This window comes from Pan paniscus, chromosome 10 (assembly GCF_029289425.2).
Source record: "Pan paniscus chromosome 10, NHGRI_mPanPan1-v2.0_pri, whole genome shotgun sequence".
Taxonomy (NCBI): Eukaryota; Metazoa; Chordata; class Mammalia; order Primates; family Hominidae; genus Pan; species Pan paniscus.
The window spans coordinates 116,839,879-116,863,838 of NC_073259.2; the positions used below are offsets into that span (position 1 = coordinate 116,839,879).

General features: G+C 49.2%; 1 protein-coding gene and 1 non-coding gene across 6 annotated transcripts in view; both read right to left on the reverse strand.

The window, feature by feature from the left end:
- Positions 1–1,898: 1,898 nt before the first annotated feature.
- Positions 1,899–2,027, reverse strand: LOC112436810 (small nucleolar RNA SNORA40). Its single transcript, XR_003025500.1, has one exon. It is a non-coding gene; the product is annotated as a small nucleolar RNA SNORA40 (small nucleolar RNA).
- Positions 2,028–6,442: 4,415 nt separating this feature from the next.
- The window catches only part of SSH1 (slingshot protein phosphatase 1), a 75,156-nt gene continuing 57,638 nt past the window's right edge, over positions 6,443–23,960 (reverse strand). For 3 of the 5 annotated variants that reach the window (XM_034934417.3, XM_034934419.2, XM_063593630.1), the window contains 3 exons: positions 22,778–22,978; positions 16,040–16,586; positions 6,443–12,996 (listed from right to left, as the gene is read on the reverse strand). In XM_034934417.3, the coding sequence (XP_034790308.1) occupies positions 11,740–12,996; positions 16,040–16,586; positions 22,778–22,978 (2,005 nt within the window). In that variant the 3' untranslated portion in view covers positions 6,443–11,739. Of the gene's footprint in view, positions 12,997–15,672; positions 16,587–22,777; positions 22,979–23,960 lie in introns of those variants that run through there. The other 2 variants (XM_063593629.1, XM_034934420.4) reach the window with 2 other exon arrangements.

The window sequence follows — 23,960 nt, forward strand, 5'->3', positions numbered from 1 at the left end:
TGGGATTATAGGCATGAGCCACCTCGCCCAGCCACATTTTTTATAAGCTTTTGTTTTGTTTTGTTTTTTGTTTGAGACGGAGTCTCGCTCTGTTGCCCAGACTGGAGTGCAGCAGCGCAATCTCGGCTCATTGCAAGCTCCGCCTCCCAGGTTCACGCCATTCTCCTGCCTCAGCCTCCCGAGTAGCTGGGACTACAGGCACCTGCCACCACGCCCAGATAATTTTTTGTATTTTTAGTAGAGACGGGGGTTTCACCATGTTGGCCAGGATGGTCTCCATCTCCTGACCTCGTGATCCACCCGCCTCGGCCTCCTAAAGTGCTGGGATTACAGGCGTGAGCCACCGTGTCCAGCCACATTTTTTAAATTATAAAAGTAACATAATCCTGAGGCCGACACGGGCAGATCACTTGAGGTCAGGAGTTCGACACCAGCCTGGCCAACATGGTGAAACCCCATCTCTACTGAAAATACGAAAAGTTAGCCAGGCATGGTGGCATGTGCCTGTAGTCCCAGCTACTCGGGAAGCTAAGGCAGGCGAATCACTGGAGCTCAGGAGGCAGAGGTTGCAGTGAGCCAAGATTGGGCTACTGCACTACAGCCTGGGTGACAGAGAGAGACTCTGTCTAAAAAAAAAAAAAAAGCCGGATGTGGTGGCTCACACCTGTAATCCCAGCACTTTGGGAGGCCAAGGCAGGTGGATCACCTGAGGTCAGGAGTTTGAGACCAGCCTGGCCAACATGACAAAACCCCATCTCTACTAAAAATACAAAAATTAGCCAGGTGTGGTAGTGCATGCCTGTTATTCCAGCTACTCGGGAGGCTGAGGTAGGAGAATTGCTTGAACCCGGGAGGCGGAGGTTGCAGTGAGCCGAGATCACACCATTGCACTCCAGCCTGGGCAATAGAGCGAGACTCCATCTCAAAAAAAAGAAAAAAAAGTAACATAATTCTGTTGCAGAGATTTTGGAAGACAGACAAAAGAAGGAACAAAATAAGCCTTGAATCCTCCCTGTCTAACCCATTGCTGTTAGCAGGTGGTGAGTTTTCTTTCTTTCACAGAGGGTTTTCTGTCAGGATCCCCGGGATGACATAGACTGCCTCTTCTCTTCCTCAGTGCCTGGCCCACAGCAGGGGCTCCATGAACCAGAGAGGAATGCCAGAATGAGTGGATGTTATAAAGGGCTTGGCTTGGTTGACCTTTCAGATTCTTCTGGACTCTGAAAAACTCAGGATTCTTTGATTCACAGCAAATGCCTAGCATCGACCTGGGGTTCAGTCCCAATATGCCAGGCCCTTGCCAGTCTCAGAAGTGACTGAGACATGGCTCCAGCCCCAGTGGAACTTGGTTTAGCCAGTCATGGGTGTCCCCAAACGTTCCAAGCTTTGGCAAATGAAGCAGGGGCTCCTTTTTAAAAAAGATCTTTATAAAAAATCAAGTCAACATGAAATTGGAATACGAAATTAATATAACTGAGGTTTTCCCTCAAATCCTATGCTTTTAAGCTAATGATTCTACAGTCCTAGAACCTTTTTTTTTTTTTTTTTTTTAAGAGACAGGTTTTACTTTGTTGACTAGGCTGGAGTACAGTGGTGCCATCAAAGCTCACTGCAGTCTCCAACTCCTGGGCTCAAGCAATCCTCCTGCCTCAGCCTCCCTTTTAGAGTAGCTACAACTATAGGCACATGCCCCCACACCCAGCTAACTTTTAAAGTTTTGTGGAGATGGGGTGTTGCTTTCTTGCCCAGGCTGGTCTTGAACTCCTGGCTTCAAGCAATCCTCCCACCTCAGCCTCTCAAAGTGAGAGGACTGCAGGCATGAGCCACTGTGCCCAGCCTGCAACTAACACTTATGGCTATCAATACGCCCTCCCTTAGTTAACTGTCTCAGGTATCATAATAGCCTTTCTTATAAGTATCAAAACTCATACTGAACAACAAGTTCTCAGTTGCAAAAGGAGATTTATTGTTTGCACCTGTCTATAAGTACTTGCCCACAAGTTAAACAAACGCACGCATTAAGTCCACAGGGGCTCCTTTTCATGGCATATCTCATTTACTCCCTCACTCTCTCAGCATCTGTTGAGCATCTACTGCCCTCTAAGCATTGCACACATGCATTAGGGACTATTTTCCTTGGGGAGAAGATGGTGGGGTAGAAATTGCATGAATTTGGAGTCAGGCACTCCCAGCCTCTGCCCCTTCCTGGCTGTGTGTCCCTGACCCACGTTACCTAACCTCTCTGAGCATCCACTGCTTCCTCTGTAAAACAGAATCATATCTGCGGTGAGGATTAACTTGGTAATACATGTGAAACCCTTGCAACTAGGAAATGCTCAATATATCCTCCAATTCCAACAATAACAACCACCATTTATTTATTAGGTAGTGTGCCAGGCAGAAGGGGATTTGCATGCATTATCAGTGAATTCACCAATGACCCCATGAAGTAGGTAGCATTGTCAGTTTGTTCTGATCCAATTTCAAGAGCAAGAGGGAGGTCTACCACCACCACCACCACAATGTACCATTTGTGGGATAATTTGTCTTTTTAAAATCTTTTATTTTTATTTGTTTTTGAGACACGGTCTTGCTCTGTTGCGTAGGCTGGAGTGCAGTGGTTCGATCTCGGCTCACTGCAACCTCTGCCTCCCAGACTCAGGAGATCCTTCACCTCAGCTACTCAAGTAGCTGGGACCACTGGCACACCACCATGCCAGGCTAATTTTTGTATTATTGGTAGAGATGGGGGTTCACCATGTTACCTGGGCTGGTCTTGAACTCCTGGTCTCAAGCAATCTGCCTGCCTCGGCCTCTCAAGGTGTTGGGATAACAGGCGTTAGCCACCATGCCCAGACAAATTTGTCTTTTAGAGTCGGATGCTGGAGCATCCTCTCCTAGGCTGGGAGGTTGCTAATGTAAATGCCACACTGTATTTGCTGAAGTGGTTTACAAAAAAAAGGAATTTCAGGTTGAAAATGGACTCTTAACAAGGTACTTCAGGATGCACAATTTCCATTTAAAGGCAAAATATGGTGAATATGATCTACGGGAGAGAAACACACCTTGTGTCACCCCAATAGCCTTTGGAGCAAGAAGTGGGTCCAATTTCCCAGGGGCTGGGGGCTTCGTCTCCAACTCATCTGCTTCCTTGCTGAAACCACAAGGGAGATCAAGATGCATCTTTGTCTGGCTTCTTTCTACTTCTGGGGTGGGAGAGACAGCTCTGGGAAGGGTTTCAGATGATGAGGGAGCAGTTCCTATCTGGCTTCATCAATTTTTAGATGTACCTGTAGGCAAATTACTTCCACTCTGTGGGCCTGTTTTTTCATAAACTGAGAATAATGCCAACAAGGCAGTTAATAGAAGGATCCCAAGGTAGTCCAAAGAGTTCAAGAAAGTTAGAAAAAGGACTCTCCTCTACCTTTTTTTTTTTTTTTTTTTTTTTGAGACAGTCTCACTCTGTCACCCAGGCTGGAGTGCAGTGGTGCAATCTTGGCTCACAGCAACCTCCACCTCCTGGGTTCAAGCGATTCTCCTGCCTCAGCCTCCCGAGTAGCTGGGATTACAGGCGCCTGCCATCATGCCCGGCTAATTTTTGTATTTTTAGTTGAGACGGCGTTTCACCATGTGAGCCAGGCTGGTCTTGAGCTTCTGACCTCAAGTGATCCACCTGCCTTGGCCTCCCAAAGTGCTGGGATTACAGGCGTGAGCCACCGTGCCCAACCCTCTCACCTCTTTTGAGATATGCATCACAGACCACAATGCCCAGTTTGGAGGATTCCAGGGGATTCTTTATGTAAAGCACATAGAAGGTATGTGATAAACATAACCTGGTTTTAGGAGGCAAGGATGCGTGGGTGGGTGGTGTTTCCTGGGTGGAGCTCTCCTTTAGAAAGGGCTTCTTTACCATAAAGTGAATCCCCCTAAGTTCCAAGCCGTCCTCCGTGCTGCCTTTGGAGCCTCTCCCGAACATCTTGCCAAGAGGGGGTTCCCCAGGCATAAACACAAACAAGCATGCGGATCCTCCCCAGCAAAACCACCTCCACTGTAGGTGTGATCTGGGATCGTGCCCAACCGCGAGATGGTTACTCTGAGGAGGAAATCAGGGCAAAAGCAGCCCATTACAGGAATATTGTCCTAGGGCCTTGAACAAATAAGTATCGGATGAGTTTTATGAACACACATTGTTAGGGTAGTGTGGGTGTTGTCTCGAAAAAGCATGTGTGCAATGTAATTAGCAAAGCGTGAGCCTACTCAGTTGCATCATATTCTCATTTTGATGGTTTCTAAACTTGGCCATCAGAATTCCCAGGGAATCTCAGAAACATACAGATTGCTGGGGCCCATCCCACCCCATTCATGGCTGGAACCCAAAGAGAATTTGTTAGCTATCTTCAACCTTGCCAGAGAACAGTGTCTTGAACCATGACCCTCTGTGATTTGTTTTTAAAACATTTTACAGAGAGGGCTGCATTATAGCTTGATAACACTATTAGAAGCATCCTGTGGCTTGGCACGGTGGCTCATGCCTATAATCCCAGCACTTTGGGAGGCCAAGGCGGGTGGATTACCTGAGGTTGGGAGTTTGAGAACAGCCTGACCAACATGGAGAAACCCCATTTCGATTAAAAATACAAAATTAGCCAGGCGTGGTGGCACATGCCTGTATTCCCAGCTACTCGGGAGGCTGAGGCAGGAAAATCACTTGAACCCAGGAGGCAGAGGTTGCGGTGAGCTGAGATCACGCCATTGCACTCCAGTCTGGGCAACAAAAGCTAAACTCCATCTCAAAAAAAAAAAAAAAAAGAAGCATCCCACTAAACTTTTAATATTCAATAAGCAATTCTTAACCAAAATTTGGCACCCCATAGAGATTTACCTAGAAGGGGCTGGGCACAGTGGTTCATGCCTATAATCTCAACACTTTGGGAGGCTGAGGCAGGAGGATCATCACAAACCAGGAGTTCAAGACCAGTCTGGGCAACATAGTGAGACTCTATCTTTTAAATAAATAAATAAATAAATTTAGCTGGGTGCAGCAGTGTGTGGCTCTGGTCCCAGCTACTTGGGAGGCTGAGGCAGGATTGCTGGAGCCCAGGAGATCAACACTTCAGTGAGCCATGACTGCCACTGCACTCCAGGCTGTCTCAAAAAAAGAAAGACTTACCTAGCAGGACTAAATGTGCTAATCAGCATGTGAGCAATCTGGTCTGCTTGATGATTATAATTCTTTTGGCAAAGTAATAAACTTGCATTCTGGTTTATTCATCAGTCTTTTGAGTCCAGCTGAGAGACAGAGCAAGTCCAGATGAACTGAACAAAATACTTCCTGGCTCTGCAGGCACTGGAATTTAGGGGTCACACCCAGGTACTTGTGGCAGTCAGTGCTCACCAAATACATGTGCCCCATACATTTCCCAGTCTCCCTGGCTGTTGCATTGGGACCCTGTGACTGGGCCCTGCCCACTGGAAAGCAAGTAGAAATGATGTATCGCATCCAGACAGAGGAGACTGAGTGAATGTGACTCCTCCCTGACTACACAGCAGAAAGCAAAGAACTCTAAGGAGGCAGAATTTTAAGATGGAAGTTGAGGTGGCTCACACCTGTAATCCCAGCACTTTGGGAGGCCAAGGTGGGAGGATCACTTGAAGACAGGAATTAAAGACCAGCCTGGGCAGCAAAGCGAGACTTCATGTCTATAATAAATTGTAAAAATTAGCGGGGCAAGGTGGTGCACGCCTGTAGTCCCAGCTACTGGGGAGGCTGAGGTGGGAGGATTGCTTGAGGCGGGATCACTTTAGCCTAGGAAGTCGAGGTTGCAGTGAGCTATGATGGCACCACTGAACTCCAGCCTGAGCAAGAGAGCCAGACCCAGTCTCAAAAAAAAAAAAAAAATTAAAAAAAAAAATGGAAGCAGCTCTGCCTCCTGAGTGTCCAAGGGAGAAGAGCCACCAAAAGCTGCCTGGTGTGCAGTGGACTGGGACATGAGCATGCACCTTGGAAATCAGCAGTACTTAGCCTCCAGGGTCCTCCCTCTCCCACCAGGGCTGGTGGGAGCAGGATAGATGTTCTCTAGTGCACACCTCTGGCTTTACATTTCCTACTTGTATGGGAAGAGAACCCACCCAAAGTCCAAATCCTTTCCTGGTGGGTAACTTTTTTTTTTTTTTGGAACACAAAGGACCACCCACAGGTGGGCCTGTTCTTGCTTACTGACAAAATTAGAAAGAAAACAGACTAGTTCCGGGAGGAACTATCATTTCCTCCTGTGGTCCTTTCTTTGGTGTAACTTGTCCAGGTTTTCTAGCAAAGAACTGAGCATGTAATAGATGCTCAATAAAGACTGGCCATGTCAATGACGATGATGATGACAATGTATCAGACTGTTTTGGCAAGGGCTGAGGAAGCAGTTTCCTTTTATATAAACTCAGTCATCAGGAATTTATAAAGAAAAAGTTTATTTTCATCACAAGAAGCACACACACCATATACAATACACACCAACAGAAGTAAAAAAAAAAGTGCATTCTGCATCTTCTACTGCAAATTCACAGTACAAAAGATACTGCCTTTAAATATATTATTTAAAAAAACAAGAAGAAAAACAATATAATAAAAAAAAATCATCGATATCTTAACGCAGTTCACGGGAACCCACTGGCAGCTTCTGGAAAACCAAACAACTCATGGTGTGGAGCTCCTGATTGGGGAAGGGACAGGGATTGGTCTGTACCTACATTTTGTTGCAAAAGAGCTCAGGACACTAACAGAGAGGAAAACTAGGGTGGCCTAGGTGGTAATAAAATCTCTATGAAAGAAGAGTATGATTGTGTGACTGGGGAATGGGCAGGTGCTGGACTCTGGTGCAGAGGCTGCCTGGCCTGCGCCACCCCACAGCTGGCTAGCAGACCAAGCTACGTTCTTTCATTGGCTCCTATGGGACACAGCATGGGCCAATGCCTGCCTGGCCTGCAGGAACTGCCAGTGTTGTTTCTAGCAAGGCTCCTTGGAATAGATGTGAACACACAATGTAAAACTGCATAGCAGGATAAACACGTATGGAGTAGGACAAGCTCACATCCCAATGCTGACCACTACTGACAAGACCAAGTATCCAATCACAACAGATGAGACTTTAACAGTTTTGCATAAATACATAGTATTTGTAAACTATTATTAAGGCACTCAATTGTAAAACAATAATTACAGTGTAGGAAAAGAGGGAGGAAGCAGCTATCTTCTCATGCAGCAAGGCCGACAGGAAGGACAGTGGAGGACTGGTGATCTGCTTATCGGGACTCTTGTCTGAGACAGTGACTGAAGCCAGGGCCCCAGCACCTATGGCCAAACAAGAAGACGGCAGTCTCTCCAGAACCACCCAGGGCGGCACTGGTCACAGTTTCATTCCAGATCATTAAGGTGATTTGCTCTGTGGCTCAGGTGACACAGTGTGTCTGGATGCCCATGACCACTTGACTCCGTTTCTATACTCAAATATACAGATGCAGAGTGAACTCAAACACACAGGCATTCCACTGCAGAGCAGATGATAACAAAACAAGTGGCTGGGGACAGGGGTCATTCAACAACCTTCATTTGGTCTGCAATGTCTGCAGGAATCTGGGTAGTGGGACCAAGACAAGTGAGCCTGCTCTGTGCTAGCCAGGTGTCACCAAGTTTCTGATCTACCCAGCTCTCTTGCCAGAGGTGAAGGGGGTCCCCTCGCTGAGTTGCGTGTTTAGAGGAGCCCTGCTAGGTGGCCAGCCAATGAGAAGAGTTTTGGGCAAAATGTATTCTGGCACCAACAATTTCCCACCAATGGAAGGCAACTCCCTCTCCAGATGCTTCAGGTGAGGTGACTTAATAGGATCTTGACTAAATTATGTAGCATTTGTTCCCACTAGAGAGAAAAGGTCCCCAGGAGAGTGGTGGGGAAATTCATCAACCTTCTAGAATGGACTGCCCTCAGATAAGAGTGCATTAGTCCAGGGCCGTGCTGAGGGTCTGTTCTGTTCAAGCTCAGCTCCACACTGCTGCAAACTCTGGACTTCTCCAGGGGAAAAGGGCTTTAGATTACTGGAATGCTCTTTAGCTGAAGAGGACAGGGTGGAGCAGAATGGGCTTGGACAGTACAGCTGTCTGTGTGCACCTGGTGAGCAATCTGTATGCTTAAGCAACAGGGTGCCAAGGAGAAGGGCTTGCCACCCAGCAGAGAGCTATTCAACAGCCCAGAGGTTGGCTGGGGTCCCTGCATGGAGAGCAAGGAAGCAGGGAATGTAAAGAGAAATAAACTCTGCTCTTAGGAAATACGTGCAACCAGGGACCTTGCTAGAAGGCTCGGAAGTAGCCATAAGACAAAGAAATGGAAATCAGCATTGTCAATTACCATCCGAGAGCAGCCCGGTTCTCCTCTTCCCGTGACCACTATCCCCCTTATACTTAGCAAGACTTAAAGAGAAGACTTTCCTGTATCAATGCAAGGTGAAGATGTAGAAAAGTTCAGTCTAACTTTTGGCATGCCACATGAATTAATGTGAGGCAGAAGATAAGATTCAGCTGTTTTTTATAAAGAGTGTCAAGCTGATTTAGAAAATGTTCCTTTTGTCCCAATTCAACAAATGCATTCAATGAAAATGATAGTCATAAAAAAACAGTGACTTGCACAGCACAGACCCCTGCCTCCTCCGCCTGCCTCTTCCCTGTGCCACTTATGTTTGGAATTTTCCCCATCAGCTAAGGTTGCATACAAAGCAAGGGCCAAGCTATGGCATATGTTACAGTGCAAACTTCCTTTTCACAGACAGCATGAATTCGTCTTTGCCCAGGTGTCCCGACACCTGACAGAATGCTCATCTTGTTCATACAGCATTTTATTTTTTTGAGACGGAGTTTCACTCCCAGTTTCATTGCACCCAGGCTGGAGTGCAGTGGCGCGATCTCGGCTCATTGCAACCTCCGCCACCCAGGTTCAAGCGATTCTCCTGCCTCAGCCTCCTAAGTAGCTAGGATTACAGGCACGCACTACCACACCCAGCTAAGTTTTTGTATTTTTAGTAGAGACGGGGTTTCAACATGTTGGCCAGGCTGGTCTAGAACTCCTGACCTCAGATGATCTGCCTGCCTCGGCCTCCCAAAATGCTAGGATTACAGGCGTGAGCCACCGCGCCCGGCCCCATCATAGAGCATTTTAAATAGCCATGTGCCATCTGTTTACATGCAACTGATCTGGGTTTCCAAAAATAAACCTTACCCTTTTCTCCAGGCCAGGCTATTAAGCATCAAGTCCAGAATGCTTCACTCTGCTCTGAGGACGGGACCAGCGCTCTCGTCTGGATGTTGATATGCTAGCTGTGCTTCCGAAAATGAATGGGTAAGTTTGCCAGAAGCCAAAGACCAACTTGTACTCTCCAGATTCCACACCCCACCCCCCAACTCTTTAGATAAGAAAAATTATGGCTTTCAAAATTAAAGTTTTCAAAAATATATCATTCTCATACATAGACGTGGTTAAAAAACCAATGAAAGCCTGTCATCACTAAATTTAAAAGATTATTTTGACACAAAAATTGATCTACCACATGAAATTTGATTTGGCAAAACATACCGAACTTGATATTTTTTGAGGCTATGCTTTTGTTGGCTGAGGGAAAGGGGGAACAGCCCACAGGGGTTTAGGAATAAGTGGATAATCACCTTTTAAGGTGATTTTAATTGACACTAGTGGGAAAACAGCTTCCTATAAAGTATGTATTTTTAAAAATCACTCCAAGGAGACAAAGTCCTGGAGGGAGGATTTTTGCAAAAACTGTGCTCACTAGGTAAAATATGAACTAGCCTTGTTCCTGCAGACCCCTCCTGGGGTGCTTTCTAGAATAGCTTTGGGGAGCACAGTTCTGGCCAATGTAAGATGATGGCTCACTCACTCACTTTCAGAATTCAGCTGGTCCTTGAAGGCTTTCTGGTTTCACTGAGTTAATCTGGCGGACCCAGCTGAGGGCAAGATGGAATTGTGGAAGAGCTTCAGCCAACTGTGTTCACCTGCCTTCCCCCATGTACGCAACCTACTCCATCCTGCACAGGTGAGGCTAGTGCGGGGCTGGCAAAGCTTGTGGTCGGGAGGTGGGAAGGGTCTGGCCTTAGGTGTCAGAGAGGCAGAGGGCTTCAAATTTACCCAGTTTCTTCCTACAGGGCCATGAGCAGCCCTGTGTGGCAAATCAAACCAGGAGTCAGCAACTTTTTCTACAAAGGGCCTGACAGTAAGTACCTCAGGCTTTGTGGGCCACATGAATTCTGTCACATATTATTTCTTTTTTTTACAACTCCTTAAAAAGGTAAAAGCCATTGCTTGAGCCAGGGAGGTTGATGCTGCAGTGAGTCATGATTGCACTACTGTACTCCAGCCTAGGTGACAGAGCTAGGCCCTGTCTTAAAGGAAAGAGGAAAAACCATTCCTAGCTCACGGGGCCACATGCCATAGTTTGCTGACCCCTGAATTCAACCTTTCTGCTTTTCTGCAAGCTGCCTCTTTCTCGAAATGTTTTGACATCTAGCTTGCTGACACCTTTGATTCAAGCCTGGCGCAGCGGGACTGGCTGAGCTCACCTGAGTCTTAAAGGGGCCGCCCACAGAGCCAGGCAGCGACTACAGATCCCTCTTATACTCCATCACTGCTGCTGGGAAGAGCTGGAGGGAAACAGGAAGCAGTAATCTCACTGCAGGAAGGGGCAACTGTAGACATCCGGGAAGCATCCCCACAGTCCCGTTCCTTTCGGGGAAGCCGCTGAAATCTCCTTTCCCTTCCCTAGATGGGCCCTAGTGGACCTAAGCATCTGGGCTCTCAGCAGGACGATGTGTCTCAGAACCACCACCTGAGCCAGACACTTGAGCAATTTCAAACCTAAACACAATCATGTGTTTCAGCAGCAGACGCTCAACAATGCAGGTGGGCCCTTCCCCTTGAGATTTAAACTTCAGCATTAGCAACAACTGAGAACAACCCATACATTTTCCCCACTGGACCCCTGTGCTGGTCAAACACGTAACAACACAACCAGGACAGGGCGCCTGCACCACCATTCGGGCACAGAGTCAGCTCAACAACAGCGTGGGACTACTCATCTGATGACTTTACCCAGCAGTGCTTGGGGCTGTCGGGTTAAAAGTCTTGACACATCTGGGGTCCCAACCAAAACACAAAACGAAAAATTCTTTTTTTGGAAAAACGCTTTCAGACAGAGCATCATTCCCTGGAACAAGCCTTGGTCATTCGTGTGTTTTAAAAATAAAAAGCACAGCGAGAACAGAGGTAGGACTTAATGTTGCCATCCGAGAGTTTTCTGCCAGGCCCAGAATGAGCTAGAACGTGTGCCACGGTGAGGCTGCCACCACCAGGACTCTTCTGCAGGATGCGAAGGGAACAGTCTGGATGCGTGCGCCTATGTGTGCACGTTCTTCCTAAAACAGTTCTTCTTGAAGACACGGTGGGAGCGGAGTTTTGTGTCGCCTGGCCGGCGGCTCCTGGTTCTCCCAGGCCACACAACTGAAAGCTCCCCTTCTTGTGCTGCATGTTGGTTAGTTTCTTCTCCTCCTCTCTATGGCAAGAGTAGGGGAAAAGTTAGGATGACTTCACTCGTTTAAGGGAAATCAAGATGTAAGGGGTCGATCCAAATCCACAGTGAAAGTGAGGGAGGGATCATATGAAAATATCCGCCCAGCCTGACGCAGCAAAAGGCGTGTCAGCTTTTGCTCATCCACGAAGGGCTCTTTAAGTTTTCTGGGGCGGGTTTCCCTGATGGTTTGGAGGTTGCAGCTGGGTCCCTCGGGGTTGCCTGGGGCTCATGCAAGAAGGAAGATTCACTCAACGTGGTGTCCTGGGAGTCAGCGACGGTGGACGGGTCAGCCTCACTGGACAGGTCTTCTGTCGAGAAGTTGAGACTCCCGAGCTTGGCAAGAGAGTGTGAGCGCTTCAGTGGGGAAGAGACGGTGAGGCCCGCCAGCCGGAGCCGGGTCTCAATCTCCTGCGTCCGCTGCTTCACCAGCCCGGGCTTCCCACGGACGCTGTGGATGCTATCGCTGCTGGAGCTCCGGGTCAGGTTGGAGCTCATGGAAGAGGAGGTGGGGGTGTAGCAGATGGTCTTCAGAAAGTCTTTTGAGAAACTACTGGTGTGGTCCAGGCGGTAGAGGAAAGGAGGGGGGCTCTTCAGTGAGCCTCCTTCCAATGAAGCGGGGACGGCCTCTGACTTCTCATCACTCCCGGCCTGGCTGGGCATAACCAGGGGGCCCAGCTCATGGAGCACGGCTAGATCCTGGCTCTCCTCGGGGATGCTGGCCTCCAGCCTGCCAGCAGGGCCATCCCTGGAGGGAGGTGCTGGGTCTGCAGGCACGCTCTTCAGCCGCTCCAGCTCTTTGGTGTGCTTGCGGACCAAGCCTGCCTTCTGCAGCTGAATGATGGACTCCTGGTGCTGCATCAGGTAGCTGTTGGTTGTCGGCTTCTCAGATTCATTACTGAACAGAAGCCTCAGGTCCTTGGCTGGCTTCATATCTTTCTTGGGTGACAATTCTTCCTTTATTACCACTTCTGTGCTGGGAGGGTTCTTATCACAGTGAGAATTCTTCAAAAGGAGGGACTTTGGCAGGACTTTTGGGGTCTCTCTGGAAGGTTCCAAAAGGCTGGCTGGTGGCTCTAGGGCAGCTCCAGCCCCAGGGCCACTGGTGTCTGCCCTCCTGGAGCCTGCTGGTGGTAGGAACGGGGGAGGTTCGGTTGGGCCAGAGGCTGGCTTCTCCGGAACACGGGACCTGCTGGCCAAGTGGGCCACAGGGGAGGACGTGATGTGGGGTAGGAAGGCTGGCTGGGTGCAGATGGCGGGAGCATTGGGGTCCTCACATCGCTCCCTGGAGGCCTCAGGAGCCCCGCTGGCTGTAGGGTACATGCAGTCGGCACAGGATTTATAGGAAGGCTTCACTTTGTTAAGGATCCCAAATATAGCATCATGCTGCAAGGAAGGGGACAAGAGCATGGTGAGACGGTGCAGTCATGAGCCAAAGACCAAAAACATGAGGGTGGGCAGGGAAAGGGGTACGAGGCGGGACTGGGGGCCAGGCCTGGAGGGGAGGCTCTCATTTCACTTAGTACTGACAGACAGACCTCCTGGAGCCCACTTGATCGTGAATAACCACCGGCCTGAGGTGGATTTTATACCCCAATAGAAAACAAGTTTACGTTGTTTCCTAAGGAAACCCTCCTACCTTTTGGTCAGTGAGGATCTAAGTGAACGTGACACACGCCTCTGTGTCCCCACCCTTCACTTCCTTACAGGCCAACTGATAGGTACCCAGTGGTCCTGGGAATGGACTAGAAAGCTGTGTGAAGAGTCCCAGGGGAGAGAGGGACAAGTTCTAAGTCTCCGCGGAGGGAAGGCTGCCCAGAGGAACTGACACTTCAGCTGAGGCTTCTGGGACAAGCAGGTGTTGACCAGCCAGAGAGAGCAGCATGCAGGTCCAGAAGCGAAGCAGGGAGGAGGAGGAGGGCACCCCCCTACCCCACCCCGCCTGCACAGGACTGTAGGCTGGAGGGCAGGACAAGGCAGGAGGGCAACAGGGCTCTGTCTCTCTCTCTTTTTCAAACAGATAAGAGACAAGGTCCTACTATGTTGCCCAGGCTGGTCTCGAACTCCTGGGCTCAAGTGTTCCTCCTGCCTCGGCCTCCCAAAGTGCTAGGATTACAGGTGTGAGCGACTACACCCCGCCAGCTCTGTCTCTCAACACCTCCTTATGTCCTTGCCCCATCCTCTGAGCCACTGTGATCCCAGCCTCCCAACTTCCCCTCTTAACCCAGCAGCCTGCCTGTAGACCACAGCCAGAGGGGGCTCATCACCCACCTGCTTAAAGGCCCTGCCATGGCTTCCAGTTTTTTTTTTTTTTTAAATGAAGTTTCGCTCTTGTTGCCCAGGGTGGAGTGCAATTGCGTGATCTTGTCTCACTGCAACCTCTGCCTCCCAGGTTCAAGCAATTCTCCTGCCTCAGCCTCCTGAGTAGCTGGGATTACAGGCATGCACCACCACACCCAGCTAATTTTATATTTTTAGTAGAGATGTGGTTTCACCATGTTGGTCAGACTGGTCTCAAACTCCTGACCTCAGATGATCTGCCCGCCTCGGCCTCTCAAAGTGCTGGGATTATAGGCATGCGGCACCATGCCCAGCTAATTTTGTATTTTTAGTAGAGACAGGGTTTCACCATGTTGGTCATGCTGGTCTCGAACTCCTGACCTCAGATGATCTGCCTGCCTTGGACTCCAAAAGTGCTGGGATTATAAGCGTGAGCCACCGCACCTGGCCCAGGGTTTTATCTCATCTGTCTTTATGGGTATTTGCTTTGTGGTAGGCAGGGAAGTGGGGGAAATCCATAATTAGTATTTGATTTGGAATGCTTTATGGAGGTCGACAGATGCAACTGCCCAGTTTTGTTTGCATTACAACATGCTGTTAATAATAATAAACTGGCTGTATACTTGAATGCATCTGTCAGGACCCCAAGTGCCCCCACTTGAGAACCACGGCTGTCCTGTGAGATGGGCAGGTGAAGCCAGAGGCAACAAAGTCAGCAGCAGGGCAAGGGTGGAAGTGGAGACCAGGCTGCAGGGCCACCCTTCCACTGAACCAGCCTCTGCTCCTGCATCACTTCCCCCATGGAGGAGGGAAAAGGTTGGCTGGAATTAACCAATTTCTCAGTAAGCACCAGGTTGAAGCTCAAACCTTGTGGCAGATAATCCACTAAAAATGGCAACTCCAAGAGACTAATGGAGTTAAGTATTAGAGTCTAAGTTGGAAGGTTGGATACTTGACAACGTTGGGAAATTACTATCAGTTTTGTTTTTGTTTTTAGACGGAGTCTCGCTCTGTCACCCAGGCTGGAGTGCAGTGGCACGAACTTGACTCACTGCAACCTCTGCCTCCTGGGTTCAAGCAATTCTCGTGCCTCAGCCTCCTGAGTAGCTGGGATTACAGGCACGCACCATCACACCCAGCTAATTTTTATATTTTTAGTAGAGACAGGGTTTCACCATGTTGGTCAGGATAGTTTCCATCTCCTGACCTCCTGATCTGCCTGCCTCGGCTTCCCAAAGTGCTGGGATTACAGATGTGAGCTACCGCGTCTGGCCCTATCAGTTTTTTTAAAAGGTGACAATGGTATTGTGGCTATGTTAACATACTGGAGCATTTATGAATAAAATGATATATCTGAGGCCAAGTGTGGTGACTCAAACCTGTAATTCCAGCACTTTGGGAAGCCAAGGTGGGCAGATGGCTTGAGACCAGGCTGGGCAACAGTAAGACCTCATCTCTACAAAAAAATAGAAAAAATTAACCGGGTGTGGTAGCATGCGCCTGTGGTCCCAGCTACTCAGGAGGCTGAGGTGGGAGGATCACTTGAGCCTGGTAGGTCAAGGCTGCAGTGAACCGTGATCATGCCACTGTACTCCAGCATGGGAAACAGTGAGAACTTGTCTATAGTATGTATCTATCTATATCTACAGTATATACCTATAATATATATTTTTTAGATATAGGTATCTGTATCTAAATCTGGGATTGGTTCCAGGATCATCAGGGGTGTGGGGAAGTGGGTAGGGGTGAGATGAAAAAGAATAGTCATATATCGATAAAGGCTGAAGTTGGCTGATAAATTATATGTTTTAATTTTACATACACAAAAAGAAATTGAGTTGGAAGCCCTGCCCAGGGTATGAATAAGGCACATGGGGTGAAGATGGTGTGCAGAAATATGTGTTATTCCCAACGGATTCTCAATTTGCTATATAAAGTATGCACTACGTACCCACCAGCAGAATCACCCTGTGAAAGAACCCTCAGGTCCCTGGAGATGGGAGCTGGGGGCCCAGAGGAGACAATAGAAAAAAATCAGCTGGGTGTGGTGGCGGGTGCCTGGAGTCCCTGCTACACAGGCTGAGGTAGGCCAATTAGAGTGGGATGGAAGGGATGGGGTGTGCCACCCTGCAGGCCGGGCTCTGCCTACCTCCATGCCGTCGGGACAGCTCCTCTTGCTGTTGTTGTTGTTTAGGTTCTCCGAGTTGAGCAGGTTTTGATCGAGCTGGGTTGGAAGCTGCCCCCACCTCCCCGCTCCCAGGCCCTCCTCCCTTTCCGTCTCCTCCACCTGCAGCAAGGAGCCGCTCCGGCCTTTGGGACTCCCAAACTCTAGTTTCTTCTTCACATCCTTCTCACACAGTCCGGAACATTGCTGGGGCTGTCTGGCCGGCCTGTGCACCTCTGCAGGTGGAGCAGCTTCCTCCAACAGAGCCTCCCTCTCCGGATCCTCCAGGTGGACCAAGCTGCCAGTTTCATCCTCGGGGGAAGGCAGAAGGGGGTCTGAGAGTCGCCGGAAACAGCAGGGGAGCGGGGGCCCTAAGCCGGGCTGGGCGGCATCATCCAAGAAGGGCAGCCGGCTTTCCGGGGTGCCATCTGGGGTCTCTGGCAAGAAGTCGCCGGGTCCTGCAGGGTCATCCACAGGCTGCTGGAGGCTGCTGTCTGTCTGCTGATGCCACAGCTTGTTGTGCCGCTGTTTGCTGCGGGGAGAGAGGGTAGAAGAAGGTGAGGGGAGGAGGATGGTGCCTGGGGGTGCTGGGAAGAGTATGCGGTGAGCCAGTGAGGGGCTGCCCAAGGTCAGGGCGCCAGGGACGATCCATGGCTCATTCAGGTAAAGCCTCTCTCTGTTCATTTGTTCCCAAGAAACACAAGGATGAGAAACAGCACTGGCTCTTAAGTTGTCCAGGCTCGCACAGGAGGCCTGATGTGACTTTCTGCCTCTGATGACAACGGGGAAGGAACGTGGGGGCGTCTAGACTTCAATCTGTGTATCTGTGTTTAGTGCTGCCTCATTTTATGAACTTTGTCACGTCAGTTACACTCCATCTCTCATTTCTCTGTCAAATAAGAATAACAACGCTCTCCTACCTATATTGTAGGGAAATGAAGGGAGGGAATCAAAGTGGAGTATGTATAGATCTATACATGATAATACAACTATACACACACATAACGCACTGCAATGCATTTGGGAAGATCCTGGAAAACTAGAAAGTATTTGTTTAGGTTTAGGTCAGTTTTTAAACAATTTCTTCTACTATGATGACATTGTTTTTATAATCCCTTTTATTTTTTCTTGAGATGAGGGTCTCACTCTGTGGCCCAGGCACTGCAGTGGTGTGATCACGGTTCACAGCAGCCTCAAACTCCTGGGCTCAAGCAGTCCTCCCACTTCACCCTCCCAAGTGGGGCTACAGGCATGTGACACCATCCCTGGCTAATTTTTAAGTTATTTTTTTGTAGCGACAGGGTCTTGCTATGTTGCCCAAGCTGGTCTTGTACTCCTGGTCTCAAGCGATCCTCCTACCTCAGCCTCCCAAAGTGTTGGGATTACAGGCATGAGCCACTGCACCAAGCCCTGTAATACATTTTTAGAATGTAAGGTATTAAAAAAAAAGTTTACGGTGAAATAAGGTAACTAAGTCACCCTCAAGGACCTTAAAGTAATACCAGTATCACAGGCTTGCGAGGGTTAAAAAGAGAGAGGTAAATGTAAGAGCACAGTGTGACAGCGCCATTCATCCTCTCTGCTCGGTGTGCACATCCCAGCCAGCAGCTACTCAAGGTCACTGCCACGCTGCTATGAACCCGGCCTGGAGCGCCTGGCTTAGGCTGCAGAGGGCACTGAGTGCGTGGCAGGCTCAGGGAGAGGTCAGTGAGATGCTCGCTCTTCCTCCTCCTCCTCTGGGCCTTGCCTGGGGACCTGTCCAGCCCTTCCGACAGTGAAGGAGTCCACAGTTGGCCGGCCCTGTTCTCTGGACCCTGTTTAACTCTGCTAGGGCACGCCTGCATTCCCAAACTTGGCCAAGAGGCTGGTAGACTTTGCCTGTGGCTTCCTTCCAACACCAGACTGATATCTCCCAGGGAGGCCTGCTTCTTGTACAGACTGACTGGAAAGGGAACCGGGAGAAAGTGCCGCCCAGGCTCTGGGCTTCCAACTTGAGAGCCTGGGGTACTGGAACTACGGTGAGGACCTCCCCCACCACCCCGTGTGGGCAACAGAACCGCAGGGCTTTTTGCACACAGCACCCTGACTCAGAGGCCGAGTGAGGGGCCGCGGTGTACCTCTCTCTCCTGCCGCCCACTGGCTGTGTATGGGGGATAGGTCAACCTCTCAGCGTCAGCTCCTTATCCCTGCCCTGATCCTCGTAAAAGGGGGATAACCTGTACAGAAATTTTTAGGGTGGGAGTTCAGAGACTTTAAGCTACATTTATTATTTACTACAAGCCAGATGTGGAAGTATCTGTAAAGGTAAACTTGTTTAGCACTGCAAAAGGAAAACAAATCTTGGGACCCCAAACTCATTAAGCCAAAGGGAAAAGTCAAGCCGGGAAGTGGGTCACGCAAATCTGCCTCCCATTTTGGTTCCTAAATAAGATGGCTACGAAGATGAAAAGCTACACACCTCCCTCATATCTTGCCCACAAGGAAATTCCTTGCGGTCCCCAAGATCTTTACCCTAAAGCTTTTCGGTTAAAATTCACCATGGCAATGTAAACTGCCCACTATCTTCACAGGTTGTGGGGGGTGGGTGGGAAGGAAGACACAGGACAGAACTCAAAGTCATCCCTCTACCCACCTGACACAAATGCATATCTGATTGTTTCCTCTGCCCTATTGTCTATGTTATGCAAAAACGCAGATTCACTGAGCCAGACGAAGGCATGCATGACTCTTTTCCCCCTACCCCGCTTCACATGAAAATTGTGCACTTCTCGATATCCCATCCTTTCCCCTTAAAATTTGAAGCCCTCAAAATTATCTTCGGAGAAAGGCACAGACGTGTCTCCCGGGTGTGCATCCTTAACATTGGCAAATAAACCTCCTAAAATGATTGAGACTTGCCTCGGTCATTTGGCTTGATTGACAGATAGCACTCATGCAAACCTCACAGCAGCCCTATTGGGTGGGTATTCTTTAAAAATTTTTTTTTTTTGAGGTGAAGTCTCACTCTGTCACCCAGGCTGGGGTGCAGTGGTATGATCTCGGAACCTCTGCCTCTTGGGTTCAAGCAATCCTCGTGCCTCAGCCTCCTGAGTAGCTGAGATTACAGGCACGCGCCACCACACCTGGCTAATTTTTTTTTGTATATTTTTAGAAGAGATGGGGTTTCACTATGTTGGCCAGGCTGGTCTCAAACTCCTGACCTCAGGTGATCCGCCTGCATCGGCCTCCCAAAGTGCTGGGATTACAGCGCCTGACCCTCAATTTTTTTTTTTTTACAGCTAAAATACACATAATATAAAATTTGGGCCAGGTGTGGTGGCCCAGCACTTTGGAAGGCTGAGGTGGAAGGATCGATTGAGCCCAGGAGTTTGAGACCAGCCTGGGCAACATACCAAAACCTTTTCTCTACAGAAAAAAATATAAAAAATTAACCGGGTATTGTGGTGCGCACCTGTAGTCCCAGCTGTTTGGGGGGCTGAGGTGGGAGAATCATTTGAGCCTGGGAGGTTGAGGTGTCATGATCATACCCTGCAATCCGGCCTGGGTGACAGAGTGAGACCCTGTCTCAAAAAAATAAAATTTGCCACCCTGACCTCTTTTTATTTATATATTTAAACAATTTTTATTTATGTATTTCTTTCTGAGAAAAGGTCTCGCTCTGTTGCTCAGGCTGGAGTGCAGTGATGCGATCATGGCTCACTGCGGTCTTGAACTCCTGGTCTCCCAGGTTCAAGCCATTCTCCCGCCTCAGCCTTCCAAGTAGCTGGGATTACAGGTGCACGCCACCACACCCAGCTAATTCTTGTATTTTTAGTAGAGACGGGGTTTAACCTTGTTGGCCAGACTGGTCTCGAAGTCCTGACCTCAAGTGATCCACCTGCCTCGGCCTCTTAAAGTGCTGGGATTACGGGCATGAGCCACCACACCCGGCCTCATCTTGACCACTTCTAAGTGTACATTAAATACATTCATAATGTTATGCAACCATCACCACCAACCAGAGAGCCTCTAGAGTCTCCAGAATGCTCTGTCTCTGGCAAAGCTGAAATTCGGTACCCATTGAACAGTAACTCCCCATTCCCTTCTTCTTCCAGTCCCTGGCAACCACCATTCTACTCTCTGTGACTTTGACTTCTCTAAGTATTTCATATGCATGGAAACATACAGTAGTTCTTTTCGTGATTTGCTTATTTCACTTAGCACAATGTCATGAAGGTTCATGACTGTCGTAGCCTGTGTCAGTCTTTCCTTCCTTTTTAAGGCTGTGTAATATCCCATTGTATGAATATGTCACGTTTTGTTTGTTTATTCATCCATCAATGAACACGTGGGTTGCTTCCACTTTTTGGCTATCGTAGATAATGTTGCTATAAGCACTAATGTACAAATATCTCTCCGAGACTCTGCTTTCAATTGTTTTGGATATATTTCCACAAGTGGAATTGCTAGATGATATAATAATTTTATTCCTTTTTTTTTTTTTTTAGACGAAGTTTTGCTGTTGTTGCCCAGGCTGGAGTGCAATGGTGTGATCTCGGCTCACTGTAACCTCCACCTCCCGGGTTCAAGCAATTCTCCTGCCTCAGCCTCCTAAGTAGCTGGGATTACAGGTGCATGCCACCACACCCAGCTAATTTTGTATTTTTAGTAGAGATGGGGTTTCTCCATGTTGGTTAGGCTGGCCTTGAACTCCTGACCTCAGGTGATCCACCTGCCTGGGTCTCCCAAAGTACTGGGATTACAGGCATGAGCCACAATGCCTGGCCCCTAATTTTCTGAAGAACCACCATACTGTTTTCCACAGCACCTGTACCATTAACATCCACATTAAGGTGAGCATTCATTGTTTTTTTTGTTTGTTTTCTTTTTCAGACAGGGTCTGGTTCTGTCACCCAGACTGGAGTGCAGTGGCACAATCTCGGCTCACTGCAACCTCTGCCCCCTGGGCTCAAGCAACCCTCTGATCTCAGCATCCCAAGCAGCTAGGACCACTGGCGCACGCCACCACGCTTGGCTTTTTTTTTTGTACTTCTAGTAGAGACAGGGTCTCAGCATGTTGCCAATGACCGCAATAGGAGGCAGAGAAATTCTAGGCAGACAGGTGCGGGTCCCTGGCAAAACCCCACCTTCAAGCCGAAAAGCCTGAAACCTGTGTCCCAGAGTAAGAACACCCAACCCTGTGTGCCTGCTCTCTCCCAACTGGCTCTTTCTGAATAATGTCTTTTTACCAATTGAATGTTGCCTTTTCCAAAACTACTTATAGCCCACTCCACCCCCATCCTGTGCCTATAAAGACCCCAGACTCAGCTGGCAGAGAGAAGCAGCAGTTGGACGTCAGGAAGAAGTGCCTGGATGTCGGAGAGAGTGGCAGCTTGACTTTAGAAGATGGAGGCTGGACGAGGCAGAGAGGTGGCTTGACCTCAGGGGAGAGTGACCTTCCCTTCCTATCCCCTTTCCAGCTCCCCTCTCTGCTGAGGGCTGCTTTCATCACTCAGTAAAATTCTCCACATTCACCATTCTTCAATTCGCCCATGTGACCTCATTCCTCTTGAGCACCAGACAAGAATTCAGGACACACCAGGTGTGAGTACCCAAAAATGCTGTCACATTGGCCCTTTGCCCTCACTGGTAGAAGGCAGCTGCCTCACACGATGAAGCAAAGAGCCCACTGAGCTGGTAACACACTGCTATCTGTGGATGGCAGAGCTAAAGGAGTATTATAACACACCCTCTGAGGCCTTAGGGTCACAGGCACCCACACCTGGATGCTGCCATGGGGCCTGCACAGAGTTCACTCCTGCCAGAGCAAAGAGGCCGGTTCCTCCACTCGCTCACTCCAGTTCCTGCACTAGTTCGCTTGTACGCTCCCTCCCATGAGGGGTTGAGTGGGGCGGACTGGGTAAATGAGGCACCTCTGTCACGTGTCCCAAAAAGGTGTCAAGAAAATATACTGCATCAGCAAGGCTGGTCTCGAACTCCTGAGCTCAAGCGACCACCCACCTTGGCCTCCCAAATTGTTGGGATTACAGGTGTGGGCCACCACACCTGACCTCAGTGTTTTAAAAAGCATTTTTGTTTAAGAGATGGGGTCTTGCTCTGTCATGCAGGCTGGAGTCCAGTAGCACAATCACAGTTCACTGCAGACTCGAACTCTTGGGCTCAAGCAATCCTCCCATCTCAGTTTCCTAAGCAGCTCGGACTACAAGTGCATGTCCCAGGCCCAGCTAAGGTGGGCATTAATTCTTAGAAGAGGGAACTGAGGCTCGGGAAGACTGATGGGCCTGCCCTGACTTGCCCTGCTCATCAGTGGCGGAACCTGGTTGCTGTGCCTCTCCGAGTCCTTGGCTTTTCCTGCAGCAAAGCTGGTGCACAGGGCTTGGCACAAACCAGATGCCCAGGAAGCGAGATGCGCACGTGCTTACGCCACACACACGAGGCCAGGCCTTGGCTTAGAACCTAGGCACCGTTCCCTCCAGCAGCAAAACCAGCTTTATGTGTGTGCCAAGAAAATCAAAACAGATCCCTCCTGGAAACCACTCATCAAAGCCCAAACAATAGTTGTTTTTCTCAAACCGGCTCCCCCTGAGAGGCAGGATTTTGGCTGCGGAAGCGGCTGCTGCGCCGAATGGGAGCATGCTCTGCTGCCGACAGAGGCCTGGCTGGCTTGGCCACATGGCTGCTCCAGCTCCGCCTGCCAACCCTTCTCTCCAGGCAGGCACCCACCTTGCGTCCAAGATGCCTTCATACTCAGACAGCTGCCTCATAAAGCCCGCGTTGGGGCGCGTGATGCTGCGCTTCTGCTTTACATAGTTATATGCTTTTTCCAGAGGCCAGCCGAATTCCTTCATTGCATAGGCTATGACTGTGGAGGCCGAGCGACTCACGCCCATTTTGCAATGCACCAGGCACTTGGAATGGTTCCTCCTGCAGGGGTGGGAGCAGTTGGGGAGGAGAGATGGGGGAGAAGCAGTGGGGAAGGAGTTAAAAAGCTCCAACAACTTCATTCTCTCAGGTTTTACCCGAATCATTTTTTTAAACCCTGTAGATATCTTACTGCCGAAATCCTCCTACGTCTTAATGTTTACGGAGCAGATGTCCACACACTCTCTAAAGGAAATACCACCACTGTAGAATCAATTAGCACACAATGGGATATCAAAAGAAATCTGTTCTGGCCTGGCCATGTTTTGTTTGCAGGGAGAGCTTCAATATTTGGCTGCCTTCAGGGACCAAGTGAGAATCTTCTCACATGGCTGGGATGGGCTAGGGGACCAAAAGCCCTTTCCTGGGATGAGAGTGGGCAGCTAACGGGATTTCTGCAAGAGCTACTCAGCTGCTACAGCAGATGGAGACAGTGAATGAGTTACTGCAGAAAAATGGGGTCAGCAAACTGAAAGCTGCAAGGCCCTGGGGAGAGCGAGATGCTCTTCAGACAGGAGGGCCAGGGAGCAGGAGTAAGGGCGGCCGCAAAGAAAAGCCAGGAGTGGAAGATGGGGCTGGACGTTTATTTGTAAGGAGGCAGTGCTGGCCCAGGCCTGGCTGATTTACCAGATATGGCCCGGGAGACAGTGTTTCTTTAAGTATCACTTGCTCAAGAATGTGAAGGAGCGCCAAGCCAGTAAGGGCAGCACCTGCGAAACTTTATTTGTACAGAAGGCAGACCCACCAGGTGGGAGCCGGCTCTGGTTTCCTATACCCCAACCTTGAAATTCTCCTGCAAATTTCAGTGGGGTTTTTTCCCCCTAACTGCTGGTCTGAAGTTTCTGTCAAGGGAGTCTTGAGTTTGTCTCCTGGGAATATAAGGGAACTAAGATTTGGTTAAGGACACATCATGTGGCTTTGACCCAGAGGGAGATAAAGCAGAAGAGGGTGATTGTCTTGACAGCATCTCAAAGGGTTCTTTCTG